Source organism: Schistocerca americana, chromosome 3 (assembly GCF_021461395.2).
Source record: "Schistocerca americana isolate TAMUIC-IGC-003095 chromosome 3, iqSchAmer2.1, whole genome shotgun sequence".
Classification (NCBI taxonomy): domain Eukaryota; kingdom Metazoa; phylum Arthropoda; class Insecta; order Orthoptera; family Acrididae; genus Schistocerca; species Schistocerca americana.
This window is the reverse complement of record NC_060121.1, coordinates 919512624-919536805: the sequence shown is the minus strand read 5'-3', so window position 1 is coordinate 919536805 and position 24182 is coordinate 919512624. Positions and strand designations below refer to the sequence as shown.

Below are 24182 nucleotides of genomic sequence, written 5' to 3'. Positions count from 1 at the left end.
TCCAGAGCCGCTCGTACGGCCGGTGACAGGCGGTTTTCGGGTGCTTGAATCCGGTGGTCGTCCGAATGCTTGGCGAATTGCGTCGAATAGAGTCCCGGGGTGACGTCCATCGTTGTCATGGTCTCCAGAATTGCGGAATACCCTTCGCTGAAGCTGCTCACTGCCAGGAAAGTCGCAATCTCAACAGTATTCGCACCAGAATGCAAATGCTTGGGGGCTAACTTCCAAACACAAGCGTTCAAACTTCATTTGAATGTTGTGTGTTTCCTCCCAAGCACTGGTATAATACCTCGTCCTCCGAAAGAAAAAACCGGTGCGTGAAAAAGGTCGATCCAGGCATCCGCATGTTTTTGTTCAACTGCGTATAACAAACGTTTCCGTTCCGTATTCGGAAAAACCGTTTCGGGGTGGATTCTAAACACTTTTATGGATCCAAAAATGCAATTTTTAAAAAATCGATTTTTTTAACCAAAAGGTAGTAAACCTCCCCTTAAATGCTCCTGTGTAACATATCTGTAACGTTCACCTGCTTGACCGTGTAACTGCCATTTACTCTCAGTTAAATTGGATACGAATGGACAAGGAAGGCGTCTGCCACACATACTTTTTCATTATGTTCCCTCCTGCATTCCCTTTACTACAGTCTGGAACCGCGCGACCGCTACGGTCGCAGGTTCGAATCCTGCCTCGGGCATGGATGTGTGTGATGTCCTTAGGTTAGTTAGGTTTAAGTAGTTCTAAGTTCTAGGGGACTGATGACCTCAGAAGTTAAGTCCCATAGTGCTCAGAGCCAGCCATTCCCTTTACTGTCTCACCGCTTACGTGAAAAACCTCAAAAACCAATCATTCGACGATAATACCAATTCATGATTTGATCTGTCTGGTTTACTGTCCCCGTATTTATGTAAGTCAAGATGGAAAACACATGGCAGCTACTAGGTAGATCGTTTCACTACGCCAGTAGTTTCTATCCACATCATCATCTCAGTCTGTACATGTCTAATCACTCATAAAAGCAATAGCAATAATTCTTTTGAAATTGAATGCCAAGTCAAATCCGCTTACAAGTATCTGTCTTCGAAATGTTAGATGTGAAAAAAATTACAGACTAAATGTATGCGATTGGCAAAATTAAACAATTTAATCACAAACACACAAACACCAATACCTGTAAAGATAGCGATGTTACGAAAACAAAGTGAACATGTTCTAGAAACTGAGCAGATACATACTTCTCTCGCCGAACGTAGTAGGCTCTAGAAACAGATAACATAAACAGTTTCTAAGGACGTGTTCACTTTAGGTGTTTTTCGTGACTTGGCTGTCATCACAGGTGCTGGCTTTACAGACTGAACTGTTTAGTGACGTCCCTCACACATGTTCAATCGGTATTAATTTTCGTATCGAACAGTCCAAAGTTCAGAAGGAAATTTGATTTTACATGTTTACCAGAATAATGATAGATTATAAATACATATACTTAGGTTTAAGTACAAACTGTGAGTTAACACAACGTAATTCACCAATTGTGTTTATTTTCAGGTTAGAGTTAAGTCTGTTGTGCTTCTGTGTTGTTATTCAGAGCCTGGCGATGATCTTGTAGAAGGGAATGATGCGCAGTAAAGAGATACACTTAACAGCTGTCTGTGTATTTTTCAGAATTGCCTTCACAAAAAGGTAATACATCCGCATGAAAGAGAAAAGAGTATAATATCCAGTGGGCATTAAGGCCGTTAGAGACATTGCATTACCTTAATTTGGACAGGAGGAGTCGTTAAATCAACATCCGATATCATGAAACATGTTCTGACGGGAATTCGAACCCCGTGCCTGTAGTGTGTTATGCACTGCGCTAGCTGGCTCTGTCGCAGGGGAGGAAGTCGAAAATAAACTGCATGAACATGTGGTCTCCGATGCACATACTTGCGTACAACATTTGAGCCATAAAGTAATTTACGAGGGAAGTAATTTATTTCTCTCCTGGTATTGCAGCTGGAATGCTGAAATTTCCCAAAAAAATGCTTTGAATATTGCGCTGCACAGGGTATTTTGTTTTCATGTGCAGTTCTCGCGAGAGAGGCCTCAACTACGAAACAAACATGGTGTACACGTCAGTGTCACCAACTTGTGAAGAGCAGCGAACTGTAGTCCGATATTCGTGGGGCAAAGGGCATAAACCGAGTGAAATTCACATGTACGCGCGTGGCATGTATGAAGATGACCGAAGCAATGTATCCAGGCGATGTGCATTCTTCCAAGAGGACCCTGTGAATCTTAGTGATTTGTCACGCTCCGGGAGGCCGGTAACAGCTGCTGTTCCCAAAATGTCGGGGCCGTTGAGACTGCAGCTTTGAACAACCGGTGTGTACAACTGTGTTGTTGTTGTTGTTTGTTTGGAGGGAAGAGACCAAACAGCGAGGTCATCGGTCTCATCGGATGAGGGAAGGATGGGGAAGGAAGTCGGCCGTGCCCTTTCAAAGGTACCATCCCAGCATTTGCTTGGATCGATTTAGGAAAATCACGGAAAACCTAAATCAGGATGGCCGGACGCGGGATTGAACCGTCGTCCTCCCGAATGCGAGTCCAGTGTGCTAACCACTGCGCCATCTCGCTCGGTGTACAACTGTGAACTCTATCTCAGCAGTTCAACATTTCCTATGGTGCAGTGTACGGTATTGTGACACGGTGAAATTCCGAAAAGATTTGCTCGCTAGGTGCCCAAGAATCTGCCCGACGACCACAAGGACGAGTGACTGATGACAAGCTTGTATCACTTAACGTATTAAGCCGCAGAAGGACATGACTTTCTGAAAGGAATCGTCACGGTGACGAATTGTGGGCGTGCCACTACACGCCCGAAGCCAAGAAGGCCTCTATGGGGTGGAAACATGCTGGTTCCCCAGTACGAAAAAAAATTCAGAGTGACTCAGTCTGCTAGGAAAGTGCTTGTGACAGTGCTCTGGGATATGCATGGTGTGTTATTGGTGGACTTTCCTGAACGTGGGACCGCTGTGAATGCTGCAGCCTACGGTAAAACTTTGATTCAGGTGTGTCGTGCCCTCCGTGACAAACGTCATAGCATTAATGCTGACGGTGTCATCACTCGTCCCATTGTTGCTGCTGCTGTACGTGAGAAAATCGCCAAATTTGGGTGGGAGGCGCTCCAACATCCACCATACAGTCAGGACTTAGCACAGTCAGACTTTCATCTCTTTGGTTCCATGAAAAATTCCTGGCCGCCCAACGCTTTGCGATAGATGCGGAAGTGAAATCAACAGTCCACAGATGGCTATACTACAACCAAACAGACTTCTACGAACAGGGCATATTGATGGGAGATGGAAGAAATGTGTTGAGAACGTTGGTGACTATATATAAAAAGTAGGTAAAAGATATAAGTTCGTTTTTTTTGTGCCTACTAGACGTTTCGGTAATACAATTACTGTGTGTAACTTTCCGACCTTCCATCGTAGAATGTCACATTAAGAATAAGAGAAACGTGTCTTTTGCATCCACAGTGTCACTTTACAATTTACACTTAAGTGCATGGCAGAGGACGCAAGACACCATTTAAATACTACATCTCTATCGTCCGGCTCTGGAGCAGCGAGACGGAAAAGGAAATATTTTAATTTTTACGTGTGCCTCCCACTTAGATAGGGAAGAATGACATCTCAGTAACGCGACGGTCATTTCTCCCTACGTAAGTGGGAGGCGACAGAGTATTTCAACACTCGCTGCAGAAATTTGTTGAGCGAAATTACGTGAAAACATTCGACCCCAACGATAAAAACTTCATTTTAATGATGGTCATCCCACCGAAGTTATCATATCTGTGACACTCTCTCTCAAATTTTGCGACCCGCCCTCCTTTGAAATTCTACGATGTCTTCTGTCAACCATATGTTGTAAGGATTGCATATTGCACATCAAAGCTTTAGAACAGGATCGACAGGCATAGTGTAGGCAGTCTCTTTAGAGGTGCTGCACATTCTAATTCTTCCATCAAAAAAGCGCACTCGTTATTTTGGCATCTCTACAACATTTTCTATATGCTCGTTCAAGTTTGAGTTATTCCTAACTGTAATCACTAGCTATTTACTTGAATCTACAGTTCTCATAGTATTCGTGTGGAGGATCTCACAATTCTTTTTTCAGTGTCAATTGCCACTTTACGCATCATCCTGACATCTTGTCTAAATCATATTATAAATGTTCAACTTCGCTAGACGCTAAACGACGTCTTGTCTGACTGATACATATTTTATATAGATTCAGAACAAGGGGCCTATAGACTTTCCTGGCGAATGCTAGATATAACTCTGGTTTCATAAGATGAGCTACTGTCCGATACTACGTACTACAGTTTCTGGCGGTTAATCACGAGTCCAGTCACATAGCCGAGACTATATTCAAAAGGCGCGCAATCTGACTAGAGACCGCTTGTTAGAAACGGCGTCAAAAGCCTTCTGGAAACAGAAAAACGAGCTTTTTGTCGCAACGGCTTTCCCCAAAAGAGGCCCACACGACCAATAACTAGCGATCACTGCTTGTCATAACCGAGTGCCTTGAACTACTGTGTTCTCAGGGCAGCCAACTCGATAATGGGCGGTCATTTGGTATGGGAGGATGACAGCTGTCATCTACAATATTTCCGAGATAAGATACGGCAGCAAACAGCTCCACCGGCGGCCGTGTACTTTCAGTATTTGCTGAGGGGGGGCCGTCGCTGTGACATGTGTTCTGGGCAGGTTCGAGCAGATTAGGCTCTCGCTGCGGCACACGACGTACAAACAATGCTCCGTGCAGGGGAGGGCTCGGAAAATTAGTCGCGTCAACACCGCTTTCAAGAACGGATGCCGGGCAAATGCGTGTTACTGTAGGCCAGTGTCACGGACGTACAATGTACCACACGTTCAGTGTTCGCGTACTACGACGTTTCTGGTGGCCGTAAATCAACATGGGTTCCGCAAACAACGAACTTATGGAAATCAGCTCACATTATTCGTCCGTAAAATCCTCAAAAGAGAAGACAGCGGGACTCAGTTTCGATGTAGTTCTCTTTGACTTACAAAAAGCAATCGACTCCACTCCGCATTTTCACCTAAAGAAAAAAAAATTAGATTACGGAATATCAGATCTGCTTAGTGACTCGATTCAGAAATTTATTGCAGAAAGGACGAAACTCGTTGTTAACACAGCAAAATCCTCGGATAATGTGGGAATGTTATTCGGGGATGATGTTGTAATAGAGAAGGTCAGTCATGTAAGACGTAACATCCCTTTTATTTTGTGAACGCTGACACATATCGAAACGCGGTTTGTGGAAAACGTTAGAGCGTCGAAGGGCACGTATATTTCTGTTTGGTTAATGTTTTTAGCGCCGGTACCGACGGAGGTATTGAAGCAAGTACGTTTTTTTTAAAAAATGGAACCGCGTACTTTTTATAACTGGATGCGATTGTTCTTGAGATGACAATTACAGTGATGTAGCTTTTGTTAATGTTGACTTTGAAACCTGTCGTAAAAAATCCGAGAAAACGCTACATCACTGTAACTGTCTTCTCGAGAACTCGAATGCCGTTATATAAAGTATCTGGTTCCATTTAAAAAAACGTATCTGCTTCAATATATCCACTGATACCAGCGCTAAAAACAGTAACAAAAAAAAAGTGTCCCTCGAAGCTCTAACATTTTCCGACAACCGCGTTTCGATATGTGTAACCGTTCACGAAATAAAAGGGGTGTTACGTCTTATGTGACTCACCCTGTATAGGAAGTCAACGGACCGGAAAGTTGAAGCGAAATGCAGTAAGGACTGTTGAATCAACGACTTGCGCAGGAATTGGTACTTGATTCTCAACATAAATAAATGTAACTTCACGTAAATAAGCAGAAAAAATACATTCCCGTTTGATCACAAGCTTGGCGGTTGGCCACTAGATACTGCCACAATTTTCTAAATCACACTGGACGTATTCTTCTAGATATTTCATTCGAACTACGGCTTAAATATAACTCTAGGAAAAACAGATTCATTGTAAGACTCAGAAGGGAATGTACAGGGTGGTTACAATTAAACATTCGCTACTTAAGCCGGCGTAATCGGGTGATTAACACTGTAAGTGTGGATAATCCGAATTATTGTTTGAAATCGTTAAATTACGACCGCGACCTGACATCTATCGAGCTGCCGGTTGAAACTAAAATATACCTCCAAATTTGCTGTGTGTACAAAGTATAACATTATTTGCGCTTGCGTGAGTTCGCGATGATGTCAAAATGGTTCAAATGGCTCTGAGCACTATGGGACTTAACAGCTATGGTCATCAGTCCCCTAGAACTTAGAACTACTTAAACCCAACTAACCTAAGGACAGAACACAACACCCAGCCATCACGAGGCAGAGAAAATCCCTGACCCCGCCGGGAATCGAACCCGGGAACCCGCGCGTGGGAAGCGAGAACGCTACCGCACGACCACGAGATGCGGGCACGATGATGTCAATAATCGCTTCTGTAACGGAGGGCTACTCATGCTAGGAGAATGCGATTAATGTTACTAAGTGATGATGTCTGTAGAGAATGTATATGTGGCTGTAAGCACAGAAGGTCCATGGATTCGATGCCGTATCCTCACTGCAGCGCATACGGCAGTCATTCTCCCCACGGGAATGGACGTAGAACGATGGATAGTGCCCTCTGGTATGTAATTCGCAGTGCCTTGCCGAGTATGGATGCAGATGTAAATAAAATCTGTGACATACAGGTAACTACAGATCGAGGTGTGTCAAAACAGGCCCGCCGTGTGGTCGAGCGGATCTAGGCGCTACAGTCTGGAACCGCGCGACCGCTACGGTCGCAGGTTCGAATCCTGCCTCGGGCATGGATGGCTATGATGTCCTTAGGTTAGTTAGGTTTAAGTTGTTCTACGTCTAGGGGACTGATGATCTCAGATATTAAGTCCCATAGTGCTCAGAGCCATATATATGTCAAAATAATTCCACATAGCTGAAATTATTAAAGCAAATTGACACTTTATTTTTGTTTTTGTTTTATCAATTGGTTATTTTTCATTCAGTGTATTCCTAAATAATAATAATGATAAAAATAATAATGATTTTTGTATACTTTTTGTCAACTTATATTGCATATACGGCTATCTTTGGTGTTGCATTATGAGATACAACTTTTTTAAATATTATTGTGTAGATTGTGGCGCTCCCTTCACTGTCGTTAACCATATTCGTACTTTAAGCTATTTTTTAAGTTACATATATCAAATAAAAGATGTAAAAGTCCGGAAAAAAGCCGAAGATAATGTTGTAATTTATCAAAGAGTAACAATACCGCAAAGAATCTGTTATGTAATGTTCATAGTAGTGCCTAGATTGTTTTTAATACAATGGATATGAGACGATGATTCATAATTCTCTACCTTGTTCTGATTATCTCTCTACTTAACTGTCGCACCTTGATGTAAGTCTGGACTGTTTTATCTTAATATCAGAGTAAAATAAGTATTGACATTCGTTCAAGTAGAGAACTCTGAGTCGCTCCATTTTTTTACTGAAATTGTTTTTGTAAATAGAGGTGGCCTCAGCAATTGTACTAGCTAGCGCTTGTGTGGAAGTGTGGACGATCCATCGTTTTTGTAGATCGATCACAATTCAATACCTGATAACAAGAACTTTCTTTTTTCCATTAGTAGTATACGAAATCCGACGTTTTATAAAGGCGATATAATGCAAAATTTATTTACATATTTCATTGAAACAACCGCTCAGAGACGATGCATTTCAGTAACTTTAGCTTGAACCTAAGTCAGAGGAATAACAGAGGCTAATGCATATAAAATTCTAATTATCATAATTTACTTCTTAAAAGAAAGCTTTATTTAAGTGACAATTTCCACTTCCATTATTCAGCAGGGCAAAGACGATACAGAACAACAATATCAATTTTCAAAAAACTGTGACTGACGCCCGAACAACAGAGACTTACATGCATTGAGAATAGAAAATAGTGCATTGAGAATGGCTAGGCACTAGCCAAAATCTGGATTTGCGTAATAAAATCTAAAAAAGGACGACTGATTGCTGGACTCATAAGTCACATAACAGTCGCTGAGTGCACCCGCTTTCCGAATGGAAGGTATCCTGATGAACAATATCAATATTTTCCCGAGTTAGGAAATATAACTTTCCCTCCCGTAGTATTACCGAAGGCATTTCGAAATATTTTAGCGTTTCACGTAAGGACGCTTTGGGGGGGGGGGGGGGGGCGTTACGTTATAACGATTGTACGCAATGAATGTATTTTATGAAGTGATTTAGCGCACAAGAGGGCGGGCTTTTAGATATCCGTAAATGAATGTTTTCCTTACCTTGCATAAAAGAGTAGAAAGTGGCTCCACCAAAGGCCAGATTCCTGGAACAAAAAAAGTCAGATGTAATTCAGCCCTCTTGATCGAGAACAAGCTGTGTCATCTTTTTATCTCTAAATATTCTTGAAAACGCTGAAATCATTGGAATACTAAATACAGGTAAGATTTAAGTCTTACCTTGGCGTTATAGACCTTTCGTCGACATTTATGAAAGTTCTTAATAAACGCTATTGTAATTAAACACCTAATCAAAAATCAAATAGCTGACCTCCTGTCACACTTTAAGTGTGAAGAGTTGGTTACTCATTATTAGTTGTGTCTGTAATTTCATATAATTTCTTTCTCGCGGATATTCCTCCATCGCGTCGCATGTCTAAAAATGTACATTTTAGTCTAGTCAACAACATGTAACTTGTTAAAAGTAACAACGACAGAATACTACAGACCGTCTCCCTTACTTTTGAATACAAGTATTAACTGTTGAGCCGACTTATGGGAACGTAAAGATATCGTGAGTACTCAAGATAAATAATTGCAGCACCGTGTTCAGTTACAGAACTTACACCATCAGATCAAAAGTGTCAGTACACCCTTACGTAAAGCGGAATTGACCGTAAGGTGTCACAAGAGGCAGATCCGACAGTGTAAACGGACGCGGGGAGCATCTTGTTGTCAGCAGAGAAGCTGCAACCGCAGAATGGGTCTATCTGGAGATCGCAGTGCTTCAAACGTGGAATAGTCATTAGATGTCACTTGAGTAACAAATCCATCAGGGACATTTCAGACCGTCTAAAGCTGCACGAGTCGACTTTTGGTGATGATGCGGAGTGGAAACGCGAAGGAACAGCCACAGCTAAATGACCGACAGGGATCATCGATCGTTGCGGAAAGTGGTTGAAAAAAATTGCACGAAATTAGTGACATTAATCGCTCATGAGTTTCAAAGCGTTACGAGCAGTACTGCTACCTCAGTGACTTTGCGCAGGGATGGTGTACAATGGTGGAGCAGCTAATCAGAAGCCACACATTTCTCTAGTCAGTGATAAATGATGCTTGAGGCGGTACGAAGAACTACGATATTATGCAGTGAGTGACTGGAAACGACTGTACCCCTGTATCATGCGGCAATTCGATAGAAGGGTTTGGGCTTGGCCAATGACTGGAGAACGTTGCCTGTGTCACGTGTATTGCCAACGTTACCGTATGGGACCGTTTCTCGTATTTACGGTGTGTTCTTCTTATTGCGCTTAAGAAAACGCTAAATACAGAAGGATACGGACACACTTTAGGGCATTGTTTACTGCGCACAGTAGAGGAACGGTACGGAGACGATCACTGCATCAACACCCAATCATAAGGCAGCATATGTGAAGCAATCGTTTGTGGGCTATAACATTCCTGAAATGGACTGCCTTCCCCGAGTCCCCACCTGAACACAATGAAACACATTTGTGATGAGTTAGAACATCGATTTCGCCTAAGACCCCAGCGTCCAACATTGCTAGCTTATCTAGTTTCGGCTTTTGAGGAAGAATGGGCTTCCATTCCTCCAGACATTCAGACACCACACAAAGTGTACTGGACAGACTTCAAGCTGTCATAAAGGCAAAGGGTGGACACATCCAATATTAATGACCACTAATAGGTCTCCTGGTACTTTTGATCAGATAATGTACGAGTACTACAGCAAAAACCATGCAGACAAGACCAGAGACGTCTTCCATTCGGGGAGGCGATCAGTCACAGGCCACTGCCATACCCCAAAGATTCGGTTTACCAGAAGATCCGCTCAACAGTGTAATGGCCTCAGACGTGCTGGGGGATCAGAACACTTCCAGCGATGTTAATTACAAGGCGGAAGCTGTCACTACATACCTCCTTACATCTCCACACACACATCTTGCCCCGAGCCAATCTGAACCGCATTACCCTCACAGAGTGCTAAGTCGTTCTTAATATCCTACTGTTTCCACCCTTCCTTTTGTATTTCAAATGCAGGCCGCAACATTTCCCCGTATAACTACGATCCCATCATTATGCTACTGATTACGTTCCGTCTCTTGAACTCTCCCAACGCTCCCTCCAAACCCTTTTCTTTAGTTTTTCTCACATCACTTACTCTCCAGCGTCATCTATATCCAATTCCCTCTCTCATAATGCTAGCAAGAGCCCATAACACACCATCCTCACAGTATTCAAGATCACACTTATTACAACCATCACACAAAAGTGTAAATCATCTTCTTTAATATAATGTATGTTTATGTATTTTTAATTATTCTATTTAAAGATTGGGGAGCGTAGAAATGTGTACCGCCAGCCGTCCATCGATTGGGGGAATGTAAATAAAACAATAACAAAAAATGGCTACGGTGATACACGAGTGATTATAACTGAAATGACATATGCCAAAGAAAAAATTATTTATTGCTTTTTGGTAAGTAACGCATTCATCTTGCAGTTTTTTTCCATTAAATTTGTCTCTGAGCTCTTTATTACATAGGAATTACATGTTCACTGACTAACATTTCTTTACTCTCTTATCCTTAAAGCATCCAACATAGATTTTTCTCCGATGAATTGCTTGCAGTACGTCCGGCTGAAGTAAACAGCCGTAGTCTCTCACCGTATTATTATCCCAGCGGACGTGGTAGAATATTTCCCTCATTTAGATGCTTGATGAGAGCGCTCACATTGCTCTTCATCAATTTCACCCGAACGATTAGACGAAAAATCGTGATGACTGTTCAAAAAGCGAAGCTTCGCGTTCATCAAATAGCCTACGTTATTCAATGATTTCAGGATGCTGGACACAACAGAAATACAACATGTGTGCTTTTTGCTACCTAAGAACCTCGCAACAACTTCCTTCAATGATACACAAGCCTCTCTCCCACTCACAGTCCTTTTTATAAATAATTTTAATCCACCAAAATTTCTCGAATTTCAGGTCCAAAAACCACATTTTCTTTCAGTTTCACTTCTGATGGCAAGAAAACGGCTGAGAGAGAGAGAGACTTGAAACAGTCTCCATCTTTGGGTAAGACTTTCACAAACTGGTTCATTCTCCAAACTTAATGAGTGGAGATAATTAAATTTTTTATGAACTACGAATTTGCGAGTTTGCTGCGCAAAACGTTCGTCTATTAAGGGCTTCAAATATTTCCTCCTTGTAGGCCAGTTTATTCCGAACCAGTTTAGATCCCCTGTCCTGCTATCTTATTCAGATTAACTCATACTAACTGAAACAATACGTGATATATATATGAGAGACGGGGAGGGGGGGAGGGAGGATGGGAGGGAGGGAGGGACGGTGGGAGAGAGAGAGAGAGAGAGAGAGAGAGAGAGAGAGAGAGAGAGTGTGTCAACTAAAAACGGCTGTTTTTGTTATCATATTAGATCCAGCACACTAAAAGCTGAAGGTACCACCGTCATTAAAAAAGTTTTTCATCGTTGACCTGCGAAATTTACGGCTGTTCAAACACGGGTACAATAATGCACTTGACGACGTATCCGTCATCTTCGAGAGTACGTAGAACGATGCAACACCTTATTGGCGGACACGTAGACTGTCAATTTTAAAAACTGAACGCATTAAGTTTTCTAAACCAGAGGAATTTTGTTCGCATAAGGTCACCGCCTCATTCAAGAAATTTTTGCTGTCGGAAGGAAGTGTGTCTGCTTGGGTGAAGGTGAGGGCGAGGGAAGTGTAGCCCCGCTACCAGTAGAGGCGGCCAAGCCGGACTGGCTTCGGCAGAGACGCGAGTCGCACAGCATAGGTAGGAGGGGCTGTAGAGGCGTGGAGAGGTCAACCCTAGAAACATTCAGCTCCTCCATGCTGTGAGCTGGGCGTGGGACAAATAGCGGCGCACTGCAACAACGCCACATTACAGTCTGATGTTCTTACTACATTGAAGCCCCAAAGAAACTGGTATACGCATGCGTATTCAAATACAGAGATATGTAAACAGGCAGAATACGGCCCTGCCATCGGCAAAGCCTATATAAGACAGTGTCTCACGCAGTTGTTAGATCGGTTATTGCTGCCACAATGGCAGGTTATCAAGAGCGGTGGGATACAGCATCTTCGACGTAGCAATGAAGTGGGGATTTTCCCGTACGACCAGTTCACGTGTTTGCCGTGAATATCAGGAATCGGCTAACCACCGAATCTCCGACATCCCTGCGATCGGAAATAGACCCTCCAAGAACGGGACCAACGACGACTGAAGAGAATCGTTCACCGTGACAGAATTGCAACCCTTCCGCAAATTGCTGCAGATGTCAATGCTGGATCATCAACAAGGATGTCAGCGTGGGAACCATTCAACGAAACATCATCGAGATGGGCTTTCGGCACCGAAGGCCCACTCGCGTACCCTCGATAACTACACGACACAAAGCCTTACTCTTCGCCTGGACCCGTCAACACCGACATTGCACTGTTGATGACTGGAAACATATTGCCTGGTCGGACGAGTATCGTTTCAAATTGTATCGAGCGGATGGAAGTGTATGGGTATGGATTGATGGACCCTGCATGTCAGCAGGGATCTGTTCAAGCTGATGGAGGCTCTGTAATGATGTGGGGTGTGTGCAGTTGGAGCGATCTGGGACCCCTGATGCGTCTAGATACGAAGATGACAGGTGACACGTACGTAAGCATCCTGTCTGATCAACTGCATTCATTCATGTCCATTGTACATGCCGACGGACTTGGGCAATACCAGCAGCACAGGGCTACATCCCACACGTCCAGAATTGCTACAGAATGGCTTCAGGAACACCCTTCTGATTTTAAACACTTCCGCTGGCCACCAAAGTCCCCAGATATGAACTTTATTGACCCTATCTGGGATGCCTTGCAACGCGATGTTCAGAAGAGATCTCCACTCCCTCGTACTCGTGCTGATTTATGGACAGCCCTGCAGGATTCGTGGTGACACTTCCTTCCAGCATTACTTCAGACATTATCCGAGTCCTTGCCACGTCGTGCTGCGGCGCTTTTGCGTCCTTGCGAGGGCCCTATACGATATTAGGCACATGTACCAGTTTCTTTGGCTCGTCGGTGTATAATCTCTTTTCAGTATGCTGAAGGAATTAGATTAGGAAATGAAATACTGAAAGTACTAGATGGGGTTTACTATTTGGGTAGCGAAATAACTGACAATCGTCGAAGTAGAGAGGATATAAAATACAGACTGGCCATCTCACGAAAAGCATTTTTATAAAAGTGGAGTTTGATGATATAGATCTAAGTTTCTGGAGTGTAGCCTTGTATGGAAGTGAAATGTGGACGATAAGTAGTCTGGACAAGAAGAGAATAGAGTAACTTAGAAATGCGGTGCTACGTAATAATGCTGGAGATTACATGGGTATAACGCGTAAATAACGAGGAGGTACTGAACTGAATTAGGGAAAAAAGAAATTTATGGAACAATTTGACTAAAAGAACAGATCAGTTGATAGAACACACCCTAACGCATGAAAAGGATCGTCAGTTTGGTAGTGGAGGGGAGTGTGTTGTGCAAAAATAGTAGAGATGGAGACCAAGGCATGAGTACAGTAAGTAGATTGAAACGAATGTGGGTTGCTGCAGTTATTCATAGGTGAAGACGCTTGCGCAGGATAGACTATTGTGGAGAGTTTCGGCAAACTAGTCTTTGAATTGAAGACCACAATAATGGTGGTCTACGTGGAGGAATAATAGTGATCATTATTTTATTGCGAAGTAAATTAACTCTAACGGAATTGAAGCTATGTTTAAAGTTGTCGGATCGGTAATTGTATCGATCGTTATCCGGAATTCGTAGCTAATCTCTAAGCACCACCGTGTTTAGTGAGAACGGCGGCTGTATTTCTTTTTTCGTGTTGTAATATTACGTTATTCTGCGTGCTGAAAGAGACTTACTCGATGGTGAACTGAATGCTACTTCCGAATAGTTCGGGAGGTTGTAGGACGCTTGAAATATTGAACCCCACGTAGAAAACGTATGCTTATTGTTGCCCGATTTGCAGGTATATATTGTGTAACAATAGGAAGCAGCAAACAGCATTATTTGCTTCTTAGAGATTAGGCTGCTTCAAGTATCCATCACTTTTTGTAACCAGTTACTTGTGACATGAGTAGACAGACGCCAATGCCATCAAGTGGATGAGTTTTATGCTTCGTCGTTTAAGAAATGGTGGTTGAAACTAGATTTTCCTTTTACTTTCAGGAGAGACCGACAGCAATTTAATATGGAGGATTCTGTGTTACTGTAAGTCACCGAGAATATGCGCTACGGTAAGCGCTAGGATACACAACACAGTATAAAAATCTACTTGCGATTTCTCGTGAAAGTAGATTTGATATTAGATTACCATAAGAAACTAACTGATAAGAAAAAATATGTGTTTGCTTTCCTTTTTATAATACCTAAGGTAAACATACTATTTGTTTAAAGGAGAATTATAGAGGGAATAATTAGACTCCAGTACTATGGGAAAATTAATTACGCAGTCAAATGCATGATAAAAATCATTATGTAAAGGAATATCATTTTATAAGAAAAAGGAACTGTCTTATAAATTAACTTATAACATTATCGAAGAGAAGCATATATAGAGCGAGTATTCTCAGGATGAAAACATATCTCTGGTTTGTTACTAATGTTTAGCCGACAAAATAACAGACAAAAGAAACTCCCTTTGTAGTTTAAGGGAAAACGAAATTTTAATTAATTCTATAATTACTTTGATAACCCGGAATGATCAAATGGGTAGATCACATAACTAATGAGGAAGTATTGAATATGATTGGGGAGAAGAGAAGTTTGTGGCACAACTTGACCAGAAGAAGGGATCGGTTGGTAGGACATGTTCTGAGGCATCAAGGGATCACCAATTTAGTATTGGAGGGCAGCGTGGAGGGTAAAAATCGTAGAGGGAGACCAAGAGATGAATACACTAAGCAGATTCAGAAGGATGTAGGCTGCAGTAGGTACTGGGAGATGAAGAAGCTTGCACAGGATAGAGTAGCATGGAGAGCTGCATCAAACCAGACTCAGGACTGAAGACCACAACAACAACAACAACCCGGAACTGGATAAGTTTTTAGATGCTGAATATATGACTGACTAAAGTAGAAAAATTTTGATCTTTCAGAATTATCATCAGTTCGTAGTTCAGATCTATAAACTCATAACATTTATGCAATACTGTAATTTACTTCTTACTGAAAGGACTATTATTGGCCGGCCGGTGTGGCCGTGCGGTTCTAGGCGCTTCAGTCTGGAGCCTCGTGACCGCTGCGGTCGCAGGTTCGAATCCTGCCTCGGGCATGGATGTGTGTGATGTCCTTAGGTTAGTTAGGTTTAAGTAGTTCTAAGTTCTAGGTGACTGATGACCACAGATGTTAAGTCCCGTAGTGCTCAGAGCCATTTGAACCATTTGACTATTATTGTTTCTTTTCCTTGTTATTAGCTACAGTACTCCTAATATAATAAATAAATCAGTACATTCACTGCTATATATCATCATCGATCTGAGCTTTTCCTTTTTTTCTGTTTTCCATAAGAGTCACTAGTTATTTTATGAATGACAACCTAAGGAATGACTATAGCAATTACAAAATAATCATCGCCAGTATGTGCACAATCAGCTTAACAGCTCCTGCGTCCAAGTTGCTGACAAGAGTAATATATGGAAGAATTGAGGATCTGTTAGATGACGATCAGTTTTGCTTTAGGAAAGGTAAACGTACCAGAGAGGAAATTCAGATGTTGCGGTTGATAATGAAAGCAAGACAGAAGAAAAATCAAGCCATGTTCATAGGATTTGTCGACCTGGAAGAAGCGTTCGATAATGTAAAATGGGTGTAAGCTATAGGGAAAGAAGGGTAACATACAATACGTGAAGGAACAAAGAGGAGAAAATAAGACTAAGAGTTAGGTCCTGAATTTAAAAATGGTGTAAGACAAGGACGCAAGTTTTCCGCCCTACTGTTCAGTCTGTACATCTAAGAGGTAACGACGAAAATAATGGAAACGTTCGTGACTGGGACTAAAATTCAGGCTGAAAGGAAATCAGCTAATTACATTGTTATTCTCAGTGGATGTGAAGAAGAACCAGAGGATTTGTCGATTAGAATGTACAGTCTAATAAGTACAGAATACGGATTGCGAGTAAACGAAAGGAAGGCGAAACAAATGAGAAGTAATCGAAATGAGAACAACGAGAAACTTAACATCAGATTTGGGGTCAGGAAGTAGAAGTATTTAACGCATTCTGCCACCTTGGAAGCAAAATAACCCTCGATGGACGAAGGAAGGACAACATAAAAAAGCAGACTAGCAACAGCAAAATGGCATTCCTGGCCAAGAGAATTCTCCTGGCCTCAATTTCTGAGAATTGTACGATAATGAATTGTGGACTGTAGGAAAACCGGAACAGAAGAGAATCGAAGCATTTGAGATGTGCTGCTTCAGAAGAATGTTGACATTAGGAGGACTGGTAAGGTAAAGAACGAGGAGATTCTCCACATAATCGGCGAAGAAAAGAACACGTGGAAACATTGGCTAGAAGAGGGGACAGGATGACAGGACAAGTGCTAGAACATCAGGGAATAACTTCAGTGGTATTAGAGGGAGCTGTAGACGGTAAGAACTGCAGAGGAAGACGGAGACTGGAATACATCAAGCAAATAATTGTAGACTCAGGCTGCAGATGCTGCTCTGAGATGAAGAGGTTGGCACAGAGGAGTTCGTGGCGGGCCGCATCAAACCATTCAGAAGACTGATGAATCAAAAAAAGTTCTGTCTCACTCTCAAGGGATGAGACCATTGTAGAAGTAGGGCGCGTTCATGAAACATCCGAGTTATTAAGGAGCATTAAGCCGAAATCGTTGCTGCACATGTAACAGCTTGGCGTGGATGGAAGCCTGAGAAGATTGTATTATTTTAAAAATTTTAAATATTATTTTAAGAAAAAAGTAGAAGAATATAATAATTCCAATCCCAAAGAAAGCAGGTGTTGACAGATGTGAAAATTACCGAACTATCAGATTAATAAGCCACAGCTGCTAAATACTAACGCGAATTCTTTACAGAAGAATGGAAAAACTGGTAGAAGCCGACTTCGGGGAAGATCAGTTATGATTCCGTAGAAATACTGGAACACTTGAGGCAATACTGACCCTACGATTTATCTTAGAAGAAAGATTAAGAAAAGGCAAACCTACAATTCTAGCATTTGTAGACTTAGAGAAAGCTATTGACAATGTTGACTGGAATACTCTCTTTAAAATTCTGAAGGTGGAAAGGGTCAAATTACAGGGAGCGAAAGGCTATTTACAATTTGTACAGAAACCAGATGGCAGTTATAAGAGTCGAGAGGCATGAAAGGGAAGCAGTGGTTGAGAAGGGAGTGAGACATGGTTGTAGCCTATCCCCGATGTTATTCAATCTGTATATTGAGAAAGCAGTGAAGGAAACAAAAGAAAAATTCGGAGTAGGTATTAAAATCCATGGAGAACTTATAAAAACTTTCAGGTTCGCTGATGACATTGTAATTCTGTCAGAGACAGCAAAGGACTTGGAAGAGCAGTTGAACGGAATGGACAGTGTCTTGAAAGACACTGAGGATATAAGATGAACATCAACAAAAGCAAAATGAGGATATTGGAATGTAGTCTAATTAAATCGGGTGATGCTGAGGGAATTAGATTAGGAAATGAGACACTTAAAGTAGTAAATGAGTTTTGCTATTTGGGGAGCAAAATAACTGATGATGGTCGAAGTAGAGTGGATATAAAATGTAGACTGGCAATGGCAAGGAAAGCGTTTCTGAAAAAGAGAAATTTGTTAAGATCGAGTATAGATTTAAGTGTGAGGAAGTCGTTTCTGAAAGTATTTGTATGGAGTGTGGCCATGTATGGAAGTGAAACGTGGACGATAAATAGTTTGGACAAGAAGAGAATAGAAGCTTTCGAAATGTGGTGCTACAGAAGAATGCTGAAGATTAGATGGGTAGACCACATAACTAATGAGGACGTATTGAATAGAATTGGGGAGAAGAGGAGTTTGTGACACAACTTGACAAGAAGAAGGGACTGGTTGGTAGGACATGTTCTCAGGCATCAAGGGATCACAAATTTAGCATTGGAGGGCAGCGTGAAGGGTAAAAATTGTAGTGGGAGACCAAGAGATGAATACACTAAGCAGATTCAGAAGGATGTAGTTTGCAGTAAGTACTGGGAGATGAAGAAGCTTGCACAGGATAGAGTAGCATGGAGAGCTGCATCAAACCAGTGTCAGGACTGAAGACAACAACAACAACATTTTAAGAAATGTAACCATGAATTACAGCACCTCACAGAAGAAAAACATACAGTTAAAGTTATCAAATGATAGCGCTGGTTATGAGGACGTGGAGACGATTGCAGGTGGCAAGTTGCCCAAGAGAATAATGGACGGAAGACTGGATTCCATCATAAGGACAGGCCGATTGAAAACCAGATGGAAGGACCATGGGTTGGCCGACCTTACCGAGGAGGAGATCCGATAATGGTGGAGAAAAGAGGGATGTATGGAGGTAGATTGCTGAAGAGGCCAAGGCTCATCGGCTGCTATAGCGCCGAAGAAGAAGAAGTAGTGCGCTGCCATGTTTGGAAGTGTAAGTGAGAAGTGCTTAGCGGCGCACAGTGAGTCACGGCTTGATCCCCGGGCCGCTCACCCAGTCACGCCCCGGGCTGCGGCGTAATACTGCCGGGCTGCGGGCCGAGAGCCGCTACCGCCAAACTCCCACAATCTGTTGACCCGACACCGCTCTCACCCAACCCTGCCCAGTTGCCTACGCGTGCTACGCGTGTTATCTTCTGAAATGAACTGTAAGATGTCCACTTGGTTGCCAGATGAGAAAGAGCAGTTTGCTCAGATGCAATGAATTAGAAGTTACCTGTAAGTACCTTTCCATTTCACAAAAAGCGTTAAGGAGCCGTTTTTAAATGTATAACCAGATGTGAAACCATAACCTATATGTAAAAATGGACAAATCATGTAATATTTCAGGACACCTACTGAAGATGCCTTGTATAAACGGCGAAACGCGTCTGAGTGCACAAATAAAAATAAAAATTTCTATGTGCAGCATGCAAGAAAGGCATTTTCTTTTAAACAACTGCAATTTATATACAGCTGCTGCGAAAATGGCCACTGCAAGAAACGTGATACACAATTAAGTTTGTGCGGGACCCTCGGTGCGTGAGTTCTACTCCCATTTACCCGGATTTTTTTTCTCTCTACCGTACCACATTGTCGACTACTAACCAAGATAACCTCACACAGTGAAAATCGCAGTTATGTGACTGGCTCGGCGATTTTTTGATTTATAGATCTTTTATGCTACACTTTATGACGAATGTTCCACGGAAACCAATGTAACATCAGACTTACCCTACGAAGCGTAATAGAATCTGCAATATGTTGAATATTTCTCACCGGCCGGTGTGGCCATGCGGTTCTACGCGCTACAGTCTGGAACCGCGCGGCCGCTACGGTCGCAGGTTCGAATACTGCCTCGGGCATGGATGTGTGTGATGTCCTTAGGTTAGTTAGGTTTAAGTAGTTCTAAGTTCTAGGGGACTGATGACCTAAGATGTTAAGTCCCATAGTGCTCAGAGCCATTTTTGAATATTTCTCGGGTATTCAGACGGGTGGCTTCGTACAGAAGCCGTGATATTTCGGCAAGTCGACTTCTTGATGCCTTCAGGTTTTTCTGATGGCTGATCAACAACGCACGAAGATGGCAAGTCGACTTGCCGTATTATCGCGCCTCTAGGACGACGCCACCCAGCTGAATATTCGAGAATTATTCGACATATCCTAAGCCGGGAAAAATCTAGAATCGCACATCTCTAATTGTTCTCAGTACCTTAGTGGATCAGTATAAAGGCAGAGTTCCTACAAAAGGCACATTACAATGTCTGTAGCATACAAGTACCGAAATTTATTACGAAAGTAGTAGAGACATATAAGACAATCATGGGAGAATTATATCGTTTCTTTTATAACACTAATAACAACATAACGAGTTTGTGTTTCCTGAATGGAAATTTTATAATGGCACTCACTGTCCTTGTGTGTTACTGAATAGTTAGTACTTTATTCAACCTCCGTTCTCCCTAATCACTTCAAAAATGCTCTTCTGTGTTGGTTTCGTTAGGGTTTGAAGTTCGTGCAATGAAATTGTTGCCCACGCTTCTCGTGTCGCTCTTTACAGCTCACATACGGTCTCGGACTGCCTTTTGCTGTCCTAAAGACGGCTTGAAAGCACTCCCCAAAGGCTTTCCACGGCGTTCAAATCCGCACTAAATGCAGACCAGGGCAATATTCCGTATCTTCAAACTCCTTTTTGGTTGTTGTGGAGACATGCTGAGGTGCAGTATCTTGTTGAAATATTAGACATTCGTCTCCTAGGTCCTCATACATTCTAACCAGTTCCGTGTCTAGCATCTCAGTTTACATGTTACAGTCCATTCTAGTGTTCAGCCAAGTAATGCGTACCTTAAAAACGTTGAGCGCAGAAGGCTGCGCAAATCGTAACACTTCCTCCACCAAAATTTCTGCTCATTCTTTCCTCATGCTCCGTTCTCAGATGATGCCAATAAAATTGAAATCCATTCGGCCCGTCTAAACTAAAATTCTTGTCATCACTATAGATCACTATACCCTGTTCTGAAGTACATAGCAAACTGCAATCTAGCCTGTTTATGTTTGGATGTGACTGGGTTTCTGCAGTCGTTTCTTGAATGCACATGTTCATTTGACAGTTTTGTCGTATACGTCTGGCAGATACCGGTAACTGTAAATCAGAAACATGTTGAGAAGAATGACGGTTTATGGCCCTTGGTTTGCGCGAAAGTAGCCGTTACGATGCCTCAGATAATTTTCTACTTTGCCCATATTTTCCGTTCGTCCATTGTGTGTCCAATCTAACGAAATTATCAGTCTATAGTTGAAGGATTCAACTTATTTGCGATTTGACAATTAGAGACTCTCATTTCGTTGTGCGCACCAACTTTCGCTTTTTCGACACATGGCAACTGTTTTCCGTGTGTGGCATTGTCACAATCGTGGTTTATCTACATTATTGGTGCCTGTTCGGGTCTGTTTCCTATCTACAGTAGAGACATCTCACAGGGCTGATTGCCTTTATACCGAGTTACACCCTCTATCGCCTTAATCGTTGATGTCTTGTTACATTATACTGCACTACTGACATCAAATGCGATACCATTTGAATGAATTTGTCGGTATACTGGATCTCATTCTATTGCACATACACTGTGCCCAACTATTCTGATAGTGTTAATTTTCCTACAAACACCCATGGCTTTATACTGATTTCCACTAATGTATAGATAAACGATTCATCAGATAGGACTAGCAGCCTTATAAGATCATTTTGTGTAATGAATAACCGATCCCTTTAAATATGTATATGTGTAACATGCTGCCTGTAAGAAAAAGGAATAACCCGACAGTATCTGGTTACAAGATAAGTGGTAAACACCTTGATTAAATCTTTTTCTTTCGCCTTTGTGCAGCGGTGCAGGGACAGTATGGTTATTAACGGATTTGGCAGAGTTAATTTAAGGGGCGGCCTGATGTCTTTCCTGTCACGAGCCCGTTATCCCCAGGACAGAATGTGTGTACTCCAGCTGTCTGCGTGTAGTGTTATTCATGTGAAAGCGAGCAGAAGGAATCGAGTAACTGAGACGGGACTTGGGTACGAGCCCGCTATTCACCAACAGGGATGTGGAAAACCGCCTAAAGACAACATCCAGGCTGGCTGGCAAGCCCACTCTCGCGGTTAATCAACCGGGTGGGTTCTGATGATCTGGGACTGGGACGCCTCCCCATACCGGAAGCGGCACTTTCATAGGCACAGCCATCCGGGATGGGTCTTCAGCACTTCGCATCATATAAGTATTTAAGGGTAATTCTAAGAAGCGATGTGGAATAGTACAATTATGTAAAATCTGTGTTAGCGGTTGCCGAATGGAAAACTTAGATTTGTTGAAATGATTCTGAGAAAATTAAGTACACCTGTAAAGGAAGGTGCATTTAAGGCGCTGGTATGAGCAACGCTATATAGTATTGTTGCGGTGTTTAGGTCTATGTCTCGTTAGCGCGATAACAGATATCGAACAAATTCAGAGACGCTCTCCTAGAGTCGGAACCAGTCGGTGGAAGCCACACGTAAGTGTAGCAGAAATGTTCAAAGAAATTACATCAACATCAATACTCCGCAAGCCACTTTTCAGTCTGTGGCAGTACCTCTGTGGTGTACCTCTGTCTCCTCCCACCTTTTTCCCGTTCCAGTCGCCAATGCTCCGCCGGAAGAGCGATTGCTGGTAAGCCGTCGTGTGAGCCAGAATATCTCTAATTTTCCTTTTATAGTCTTTTCGTGAGCTACACTTAGGAGGATGCAATATACTGGTTGATTCTTCCGTAAGTTCTCTGAACTCTAACAGTAAATCACACCGTAATGCAGAACGCTATTGTTGCAACGGTGGCTGAGCTTGTCCATGACGTTTTCGTGCTTACTATAACCTGTAACGAAATCCGTATCTTCTATATTTATCAGTCCTGTTGTAAGTGGGCTGTTTAGGTTTTTATGTTGCTAACCCCTCGTAGCGCTCTGTATGAAAATCACTGACTGTGCTGTGTGCAGTCTGTGGCTGGTTGGACTCATTGTTCGAATATTCGCTTCTGTAGTGTTGGACAGTTGGAGGTGAGCCGCCAGCAGTGGTGGATGTGGAGAGAGAGATGCCAGATTTTTGAGAGGTTACTATAAGCGAACGATCTGGACGTGTGTCCGCCAGAAAAAAGGACATTTGTGAAGATGGATGTCATGAATTGATAAATAAATTTATGATGACTTTTGAACATTATTAAGCTAAATACATTGTTTGTTCTCTATCAAAATCTTTCATTTGCTAACTATGCCTATCAGTAGTTAGTGCCTTCAGTAGTTAGAATCCTTTATTTAGCTGGCAGTATTGGCGCTCGCTGTATTGCCGAAGTTCGAGTAACGAAGATTTTTGTGAGGTAAGTGATTCATGAAAGGTATAGGTTATTGTTAGTCAGGGCCATTCTTTTGTAGGGATTATTAAAAGTCAGACTGCGTTGCGCTAAAAATATTGTGTGTCAGTTTAGTGATGATCAGAATAAGTAAAGAGAGAAATGTCTGAGTACGTTCAGTTTTGCTCAGCTGTCTTTGTATCAAATAACGTAGAAGTTTTCTAGCACAGTCATTCATAATTTTTCTAAGGGGACGTTACACTGTCTGCTATGAATCCCAGACTAACGATCGATATTTAGGTGTTAGTCGAAAGAGGGTTGTACAAGGTACCTCCATTGTGGGTTGACTATAAATAATGATTCTTCCAATGAATCTCAGTTCCGGTACCTGCCTTACTTGTGGTTAATTTTATATGTGATTTTACTTATGATTATACTTATGATTTTATACTTTAAATCGCACTGTACGCGTACTTCTAGGCATTATATAGATGTGGCTGCTTCCAGAGACTGTTTTTCAATCATGTAATGGTGCAGTACTAGGTCTTTCTGCCTATTTATGCACAATAGGTTACATTTGTTTATGTTGATGGTCAATCGTCAACCCCCACAACAAACTTTGGTGCTCTACCGGTATCCCGTATCTAGTTACGATTTTCTAGCGTTGCGGCTTCTCTGTGTAAGACCACATCATCTACGAAAAGCCTCATGGAACTTTCAACATTATGATCT

At 42.2% G+C, this 24182-nt stretch overlaps 1 protein-coding gene across 1 annotated transcript in view; it reads right to left on the bottom strand.

Annotated features, from left to right (window-relative positions):
* The window catches only part of LOC124606532 (frizzled-5-like), a 1074024-nt gene that overhangs the window by 508698 nt on the left and 541144 nt on the right, over window positions 1–24182 (bottom strand). Inside the window, exon 4 of the mRNA XM_047138517.1 lies at window positions 8386–8429. Coding sequence (XP_046994473.1) covers window positions 8386–8429 — 44 coding nt within the window. The remainder of the gene's footprint in view (window positions 1–8385; window positions 8430–24182) is intronic.